Raw genomic sequence first — 10064 nt, forward strand, 5'->3', positions numbered from 1 at the left:
ACTCGCTGACCACCAGAGTGTATGTTAATTTCTAAGGAACCCCCAAATCACAGGGTTATTTCAAGCAATAGCCTGTAAATTTACGGCAAAGAAATGGGCACCCGGTCAAGCCAGTTCTCGAGGCTTAGGGAGCGGCGGCCAGTCCTGACCCTTTAACCCCGCCCCTCCCCCCTCCAGGGAAGCAAGCCAGACAGCAGCGCTCTTTACTCCGACGGTCTTTATTTTCCTAGCTGACACTGTAAAACGCAAGTAGATGGGAGTTAAAGACAACCCACCATGGGAAAGGTAAACAGACTTCATAAACATGCTGGCCAAAAAATTCCTTTCCTGCCCGAAGGGGCCGGGTCTACGACAGCAACTGCGACCAGCCAGCCTCCCAGGCTTTCCACCGTGGCCCACGCCGGGCGATCAGTCTAGGCTGACAGTTCAGGGACTCTCCAGACGCTCCACCGATCCAAGAAAGATTTGATCGGTCCAGTTCGGGCTCTTAGCTGAGGGCTGGCTCAACCATAGCAGCCTGTGGGGGCGAAGTGACTCAAATCACTTCCCAGTCCCTAGGGCGGGTCCACACCCTGGCCTCCTCCTCCCAGGCCCCACACCCACGCTAGGCAACAGGAAGCACCCGCGTCTGCCCCATGACGCAACTGTGATCGCTTGCACAAGCGTGCCACTTGTAGGGGCCAAAACGCGTATGCTAGTGAAACGGCCTTGCAAGGGCAGCCAGGCCAAGAAAATCCGACCCTGAGATTCAAGATTCAGGTGTCCTTTCTCCCAGCCAGGGAAGGGACAGTCCTTTAACAACACCTGTGGACGCACGTCTAGAAGGCGCCCGCGCCCCCAGCTCCTCAGTCCTTCCCCGGGCCTCTAGCAGCTCCGGCCGCGGCTCTTCTTCACGGGCCCCGCCGACTTTCCCCAGCCGACCCTAGACTCGGGTGTGCGTTTTCGGCTCCGGTGACGCTGATCGGAATCCTCAGAAGGCCACCACAGCTCGCACCAGCACATTAAGCATATTGTCGGCCGGGCGGCAGGCTGGCTTAGCCTCGCAAGTGGGGGGCGTCGGCGGGGGCACTGAGGGTCCACAGTTCAGTAGACTAGAGAAGCGCCTTTGAAGGACACGGGCAAGATTAGGGAAGGCACCTTCGGTTTGTGCGGGAGGAAGCTGCAGGCGATCGGCGACCTCCGATGTCTCTTCTCTTTCCACCTCTTCTAGGCGGGCCTTCTTGCTTGGTGCCAGTCCAACATCACCGCCGTCGCTCAGGTTGCTGCTGCTCCGGCGCTTGCGGCTGACTCTGGCGGGGGCCGGGTCACAGAGCGCAGGGGTCTCTTGCGTGTCCATGGGCTCCGGGGGCTGCTCGGCGTCGGGGGGCGCCGCTCTCACTGCAGCTTCGGCTCCCCGCGGTGGGTGCAGGCGGGGGTCAAGAGAACGGCCAGATGGCGGGAACTCGGGCTGGTGGGTCTCTACCTTGGCTGAAAGGTAGAGTTCCCGAGCGTTACGCATGATGAGGGACAGCTGTAGGCTACGGTGAAGACGCAAACCACCTCGTTGCATGCGAGAGTGGTACATCTTCCACACCGACAGGGTCATAATGCGTTGCGCTTCTTTCTGTGCTTCCATGCTTGCTCGACGAGAACGTAGAGGAAAGCCGGCAATGAATTAAGACAGGCAGTACTGCCCAGACAACAAACTTACACTGGCAGGTACACTGCTAGAAGTTCCGGCCGGGGCAGCGTGCCGGAGCCCTTTTAATATAGTCAGGATGACGTCACGGAAACGCCACGCCCAATCAGAAGGCCTCATCCGGGCTTTCCACAGTGGCCAGAGACTCCTTAAAGCAATAGAGATAAATTTACACCTCGAAGGACAAGGGACTTAGATCCTGGCAAGGAAGAACTTACCCCACTGCGCCTTGAGACCCCAGGTTGGTCTGGGTTCTCAGTCTCACTGGCGGGGCACCCACTAGCCAACCGGTGGTGGGTGGTAATCTTACATTTGCAGTGGGGAAGACCCGGAAAGGAGTACGTTCCCCGAGGGCACTGTTTATCTCACCTACCAGCCAGCTAATTAATGTTTTCTGAACAGTAAAAACGTTGCTACTTATTTAACACGCCAGGGATGTTCGCTTTCTCTTTATTCAATGTCTCTGATCACTCATCTCCACTCCTCAGACGGCACAGTTAGTAGTCTACTTTTTCCAGGTGAGAAACCTGAGGCGATCACCTGACCAATATTTACTAAACGAATGACTATACCAGGGCGAAAGGGGCAACTGAAGCCTCCAGCCCTTCTATCTCTATCCTCCCGGACGGATATGGGTGGAAAGTTGGCGCGGACGACGCTGGCTGACCCCGGAGTGAGCTACCTCACAGCCAGCCGCCTACATTCACGTAACCGCTGTGCTCACATTCAGCGTTAAACATCTCCAGTTTTCCGCAACCCAGTGCCATGAAGTCCCAATGAACATAGCTCCCACCCTTTCCCGCGGACACTGCAGGTTCTGCCTTCGCACTCCGGGAAGCAAGTTACCCCCAAGGAAGGTATCTGGGCCAACGAGAAGGCTAAATGGGTAGAATCACTGGCTGCCAAGCCTGACGACCTGAGTTCGAGTTCCGCGCGCGTGCACGCAAACACACACGCAGACATGCACAAAGAAAGTAAGACGTCGGTTCCACTCTGCACCATTCGCCAAAGGAAACCTGATTCTAGATGCAAAGGGGTAAAAAAGTTTTAATATTGCCTTTCACTTGCTGTGCTTGCCCTTTAAGGAACACCCCACACCAACGCGCAGACTTCCCGCCACAGCAGCGGGCCGACTTCCCTGGCTAAATTTGGATGTAGTGACGTAGGGTGGCGCCGCGAGCTACTTCCGGATGTCCATATAAGGATAAGGGCTGACCGTCTTGGCCTTAACAAATGGACTTCCGGGGCGGAACCTCCATCGTAGACACACCCCCTCATTTCTGGCACTTCCAGCCCTAGCGCTGTCGCGGGTACTTCCGTGGTTGGTACTGTCGTCCTCTGGGCGATCCGTCACCTTAGAATCTCAACGTCCCTCCTCTGGGCCAATGATTATATTTCCCTTTTCTTATTCTTTGCGCACGCTGCGGCATCGTTATGCGAGATGAGTCCGCGTGGAGTGATCTTGTGTGGTTTTCGGAAAAACCCTCTTGCATTGCAGGTGTAGTGGGCAAAGTACTGTGTACGGCTCTGTTCCCTCCTCCCACCTTTCAGGGGAAGCTACCCGAATACTCAGGCTTGGTAGTACTACGTGTCCTTTACCCGCTGAGACATCTTTCCGGCCTTCTAATTGTTGATATTCTGAAATAGGATCTTACTTGTATAGCCACAGCTGTCCTGGAACTCATGAAGATCCGACTCTCTCTCTCTCTGTCTCTGTCTCTCTGTGTGTGTGTGTGTGTGTGTGTGTGTAGGAAGTATGCTTGCATGCCTGTGCACCATGTGCTTGTAGTGACAGCGAAGGACAGAAGGGGGCGTCAGATCGCCGGGGACTAGAGCTGTAGGTGCTGGAAACCGAACGTGTGCGCTTTTTTCTTTTTGCTGGGGAGGTTTGAGGTTCATCGCTCGCTAGCAGTGAACAAGCTCCTGCACCCGCTGAGTTAGAGGAGGGGGTTATACGTCTCTCCAGGACCCTTTCTTTGTAGTCCGAGGGTTAGTGACAGTGGCGGGAAAGGGATAGAAGGGAACAGTTTCGTGGCTAGCCAGTGCCAATGTGCAGGCCAGAGTGCCAGGCAGTTCGGGTACAGCCGTCCTGGTGCACGGGTCTCCTGTGATGGAGTGGAAGGAAATTTGGAGGGTCACTACGTAGCTCTAGCTGTCCTGAGACTCATTCTTATAGCAGGCTGGCCTCGAACTCACAGAGATCCGCCTGCCTCCACCTCCAAAGTGCTGGGATTAAAGGTTTGCATGGCTACATGCCAGGCTACAGTAAATGTTCTTAAGTGCTGAGGTAACTTTAATGCATCGATCGAATGAACTCCTTACCCCGCTGTGATCCCATAAACTAGGATTGTTGATGTTGGCTTAAAAGGAAACTGGCTTAAAAGGAAACCAGTTCCACAACACTGGTCTGAGTGAGGTTCGACCCAGTACTGTAGGATTTAGGGCATGAGGGGTGAGGCTTATGCACTGGACACCCGCGACCAAAAAGGCCGAGGGGCAGGCGGAAGTCCACACGCTTTGACCTTCTAGGGCTGCTCTTTCTCTCTTGGCGGCTACCTCTCGATGGTGGCCTCCCAGGCATGTGGGTGGCCTCATGTTCCTTCCCTTCGATAGCAGTGAACGAGCTCCTGCACCCCGCCAAGTGGAGAGAGAGGGTTATACGTCTCTTCAGGACCCTTTCTTTGTAGTCCTAGGGTTTTTGACAGTGGCGGGAAAGGGATTTAAGGGAACAGTCTCGTGGCTAGCCAGTGCCAAGGTGCAGACCAGCGCGTGCCAGGCAGTTTGGGTATAGCGGTCCCGGTGCATGGGTCTCCCTATGATGGGAGTGGAGGGAAATTTGGAGGGCTGTTAGGGTGTCTGAACTTTGGTTTGCTTGGGGGCGGGTCCAAGGACCCCTGTCCTGAGTCGGTTGTGCTCGATGTGTACACACACGCAGCGTGGTGTAGAAAGTGGTGAATATGGCCAGGCCCGTGGGCTGCACCAGCGCTGGTATGAGTTCCCCCAGGGAAGTGCTTTAGCGGGCCAGGAAGAGTGTGACTGGACCGACAGTGAGCTTCGGAATGGCCTGTGAAGGAAGCATGGAGGACCTGGAAGAAACGATCTATAGATATCCTGGGACTTAAGAAAGGTGGTATGACAGAGCCTCTGGCTACAGTAGGGGGCGGTGGGAGCCAGCCGCCTAAGTAAGCTGGCCAGCTAGGAAGTTTTAAAGGTTGGAAGAATGGGGGTACACCCAGGGTGCTTAAATAGTCTCTAGCCTTGACCCTTGACTCAGATCGCGCATAGTGGAGGCCAGTCCAGGCATGTTCAAGCTCCCAGAAAGTGAGGTAGTCCTAGTGGGGTGTGTTGGGAGATTAGTGTGTTTCGTTTTGTTTTTATAGACAGTTTCTCTGTATTGCTTTGGAGCATGTCCTGGAACTAGCTATGTAGACCAGGCTGGACTCGAACTCACAGAGATCCACCTGCCTCTGTGTGTTTCGTCTTTAAGACAAGGTTTCACTGTAACCTGGCAGGCCTCTTGAGTGCTGGAATTAAATCAGACACCACTACATTTAATTTGTTAGAGTGTCTAGACTGTTATCTTCAGCCACAGGAAATGAAGAAGGACCACTTAACAGCCCTGTCCTTCATAGAAAGGATCATAAAGAAGTAATGGATGCATCCAGCCCAAGTATCACAAGGTATTTTCTGCCAGCCTGAACCCTGTGTTTTGTATTCTATATGTATGAATACCTGCCCTCCTGTGTCAACTTCCAGCTTCTGTGCATTCTTTGGTTATCTACTTGCTTCTTTATAAATATCATACATCTAAGGTCTCATCACCTAAAAATGTTTGGAAGTAAATGATGTGTCTGTACTTAGTGGGCACAATCTGATGTCCTCAGTGCTCTTGAAACACATGGGGGTGGGGAGAGAGATCTAGAGATAAGGAATCTATGGTGTGTTGGGCATGGTGGTTTAAACCTCTAATTTTAGCACCCAGGAGGACTGTACAAGTTCAAGGCTATTGTGTTCTACATAGCAAGTTCCAGGCCAGCCAGGGCTATATACAGAAAACCCATCTCAAGCAAAACATTCATGGTAAGCTTGGTGAGATGGCTCATGCCTCCTCACTATCCAGGAACTCAGGAGGCTCAGGCAGGGGGCTCAGCAGCTCTAGGCCAATCAGGCCTGGATAGAGGTCTCTAATTTTTACATTTACTTCTTTCTATATTTATTGTGAGTGTACATGTTTGGAGGACAGAAGGCAACTAAGAGGAATTGATGTTCTCCTACCATGTGGATTCCAGGGATCAACCTTAGGTCATCAGGGTTGGCATCATGTGTCCTTACTCTTGGAGCCATCACTAAGCTCTGGTTCTTGACTTTTGGTTTTTGAGATTGTCTTTTTTTAAGATTTACGCCATCTCTCCAGTCCCAAGATTGTCTATTTCTTAAAAAATAAAATTAACTTATATGTGTGTGTCTCATGTATGTACACATGCATGTGGGTTCCCATGGAGGGCCTAAGGCATCTGACCCCCTGGAGTTGGGAGTTATATGAGCTTGTAAACTGGCATGGGTGCTGGGAACAGAACTCAGGTCCTCTGTGAAAACAGTAAGCCCTCTTAATCATTGAGCCATTTTTTTCAGCCCCCCACGATTTCACTTTTTTATTTTCTTAATTTTTTCCCCCTTTAATTGTTGTACACTGGGTCAAATGATGTTGTCCTGGCTTGTCTTGAATTCAAAGATCTGCTTGCTTGGATGCTCCAGACCACTGGGATTAAAGACATCCAACCAATAAGACCCCTTTTTACTGTGTGAAGGTACACATTTCTCCTTAGTCCTTTTAAACATGTCTGGGGGTTGGAACAAAAGAGCTGGGCCTAGTGGTACATGCCTTTCTATGAGTTCAAGTCCAGCCTGGTCTACAGATCAAGTTCTAAGACAGGGATACAAAGAGAAACCCTGTCTCAAAAAAACAAAACAAACCAATCCACCCCCCCCAAAAAAAACCCAAAAAACAAGCTGGGTGGTGGTGGTAGCACACACCTTAGGCAGGTCTCTGAGTTCAAGGCTACCCTGGTCTAAACAGAGCAAGTTCCAGGACAGCCAGGGCTACACAAAGAAACCCTATCTCAAAGAAAGGAAAACAAAGCAAACAAACAGCCCTTCCACATCTTGCCCTCTCTCATCTCACTTTGTGAAGTTGTACCATCAAACACCCTTCACCCCACCCATTACCCTACCCATCCTCCCAGAGCCCTGCTGACTAAATGAACAAAACAATGTAGTAAGGTCTATAGACATACTAACAACCTAGCCTAAAGACAATTTAGTCATCCGACCTCCTAGTATCAGGGACAGCCCCAGCCTGAGAAGCAAAGGGGCTTTGAAATACAGAAGATTAAAAAAAAAAAAAAAAAAAAAAAAAAAAAAACCAACCAACCAACCAACCAAACAAACAAACAAAAAAAAAAAAACAACAAAGTTTTGGCAGCCTCCTATCAAGGGGGCCAGCAAAGTCCATAAAGATCTTCTCCTGCAGCAAATCTGTATGCAAGGTTCCAGGATTTATGTCTTGATCCAGGCCATGAATCACTCGCTAGCGCAGACTGGCCTTGAACCCACAGCAATCCTCTTGCCCTAGGTTCCTAAATGCAGTTTACCATCAGTCCTGGCTCAGCAGGTAGAGTGCTTGCTTAGCATGTTTTAAGCTGTAGGTTAATTCCCTAGCACTTCATAAATAGGGCATGGTGACCCATACTTGCAGTTCTAGCACTTACGGGGAGAAGGCAGGAGGATCAGAAGTTTAAGGTCATCTTCAGATACTCAAGGAATTTGGGGACACGAGACACCATCTTAAAATCTCAAAACCTAAATAAAGCATGGGTTTGCACACAGGACACATACACAGAATTAAAAACAAAAAGTAGGCTAGGTGGTAGACACCTGTAATCCCAGGCACTTTTGAGACTAAGGTAAAGCAGAAGTTGAAGGCAGCCTAGACTACAGTGCAAATAACAAAGAAGGTTGGTGCCACAGTACTGAGTGAAGTGCTCAGCGTTGTGATGTATACACAAGTGTCACAGAGACAAGAGAAGCCAAGATGTATTAGCATTTCCTGTTGTTGAGTCCTATTCTAGGTTTGTTGTTTTTGGTTTTTCAAGGCAGGGTTTCCTGTGTGTAGCTTTGGAGCCTGTCCTGGATCTCCCTCTGTAGACCAGGCAGGTCTCGAACTCACAGTGATCCACCTGCCTGCCTCTGCCTTCTGAGTGCTGGGACTAAAGGTGTGCACCACCACTGTCTATTTGTTTTTCAAGGGCTCCTCTGCCCTTTTGTCTGGCCTTGAACTCAAGAGACCCACCAGCCTCTGCCTTCTGAGTACAGTGATCACCACTGCCCAGCTTTACATATTATTTATGAATTTAATGATCTGTGTTTCAATCTTGGGGAATAAGGACTATAGCTCTCTTAAGCTAGGTAGCACTTGCTTTTTGGAAGCAGTGGTAGAGATACAGGCCAGAGCTATATATTGGGATCCTATCTCAAAACAAACCAGCAATGAGGAAACTGAGCCATGTCAAGTGGCATGGCTTTAGGGCCCTCCTTGTTAGTGACAAGTCTGGGGAGGCAGCCCACCTAGTATTGCCATTCATTGTTCTATCAATCTGCTACAAACACATCCTGGGTCTGCTTTGGGTCAGTATCCTGCTCTGACTCTGCCAGCAGCCCTCCCCACACCTGCAAGGACAGCAAGCTACCCAGCAGGTTTGTGGGGGTTGGGGAGGTGTGGCAGGGTGAGGCTGTGGGAACCCTCAGGTTTTCTAGCAGCTGCTCCTTTCCACTCAGCAGTTGGATAGACCACTAGGATCAAAGCTGGAAGTGATGTCTGGGAGCATCCAAGATGTGAAACTTGCAGGGTAGTTGGATGAGCAAGCATGTAAGGCCAGGGATTAGGGGACATACCCCTGGCTTCTCTCATGCACAGAAGCTGATTCCACCAGGCTATTGGCAGCATACTGGATGTCTTTACTCAGAAACTAGATCAGCTCTTCAGAAGGATGGCTAAAGTGTCCCACATGAGTGGCAAGTGGTCTTTGGTAGGGTAGCTCAAGCCTGGAATGAGTGTTAGGTGGGAAGTAGCTGGTGCCCTGGCCTTGATGTCTGCCACTTGTCTTCAGACAGTGGTATGCCATTGTGGTGCTCATGGGTGTCATTTCCTGATCCTGTTTCTACTCCTTTTTCCGATTTGGAATGTGCCTGTCTATTGGAAAGCCAGTGAACCTGGAGAGCCTATCCAAGGATCTCTTACAGAGCTAGTAGGGCCTTTGGTCAGTACTTAAGCTTCTGCCATAGAGTGATTTGGGAAGATCTTACACAAACTCTGCCCCCAAAACACCCACACCCCATGCCTTCTAATCATACCAATAGACATAAAATCCAGCATTAAAAAAAAATTTGTATCATATGGTGTTGATTCAAGCTTTGGCTAATTCATTTTGGAAGGCTTGCCTAAGATCCCTGCTTACCATCTCAGGGCTCAGGTGTCCGTGTACATTAGGAACTCAACTGCCAGTATTTGATACAAAAAACAAACTGTTGTTTTGTTAGTACACATATTCTATGGGACATGTGGAGGTCAGTTAACCTTGTGAAGTGAGTTCTCTCTTACCTTTACATGGGTTCTGGGGACCCAAGACAGGCTCACTAGGCTTATACAGCAAGTACCTTTTTCTGAGCGCTGAGTATAAGTTTTCTTTTCGCCACACTAAAATATGAGCTCCTGGTCTCAGTGAAACATGGGATTGGAAAATGGGGGCAAAAGAGTCACAAGTCATAGACCAACCTAAGCTGTGTTAGGGAGAGGTTTCATAAACCACAAACCAAACTAACCACCCAATCCCAGATAGTCCTGGGAATTAAGATTTTAATTTTCATTATTTTCACAAGGATGTTAACTTCTATAGACATACTCCTCAGAGAGGGGTGGGCTTAGGCTTGTCTTAAGGCACAGTGAAGGCCAGTGACCTGATGAGACCTGAGCACTAAACTCCCACTGTCCTCTTTAGACAGACTTATGTAGCCCAGGTGACTCTCAGACTTGCCCTATAACTAAACTCCCAATGGTCTGACTTCCAGTGCCTCTGAGTATGAGCCACCACCACTTTCCCATGCTTTGTTCTTTTGACCTTTCTTGGGGCCCTGGGACTCAGTGCCTTCTGCATGCTCCTCTGCTTCGGAGCTACAGCCTGTTTCCCAGTTGCACTTGTAATCTCAGGTGAACTGTAGTTTTGTAGCAACACAAGGACTCCGACACATAGTAGACTGTCAGAAGGCAGGTGTGTACCTGGATGGGTGGCCAGCATGTTGTCCCTCTTCAGTGAGCAGAGCACAGCAGGGC

The 10064-nt window shown here is 50.1% G+C and overlaps 1 protein-coding gene across 1 annotated transcript; it reads right to left on the reverse strand.

Moving 5' to 3' along the window:
* Positions 1–200: 200 nt before the first annotated feature.
* On the reverse strand, positions 201–1858 carry Ier2 (immediate early response 2). The gene has a single exon (XM_051194984.1). The coding sequence runs from the start codon at positions 1613–1615 to the stop codon at positions 971–973; it is 645 nt and encodes a 214-aa protein (XP_051050941.1). The 5' UTR covers positions 1616–1858; the 3' UTR covers positions 201–970.
* Positions 1859–10064: the final 8206 nt, after the last annotated feature.

Source organism: Phodopus roborovskii, unplaced genomic scaffold, assembly GCF_943737965.1.
Source record: "Phodopus roborovskii unplaced genomic scaffold, PHOROB, whole genome shotgun sequence".
Lineage (NCBI taxonomy): Eukaryota > Metazoa > Chordata > Mammalia > Rodentia > Cricetidae > Phodopus > Phodopus roborovskii.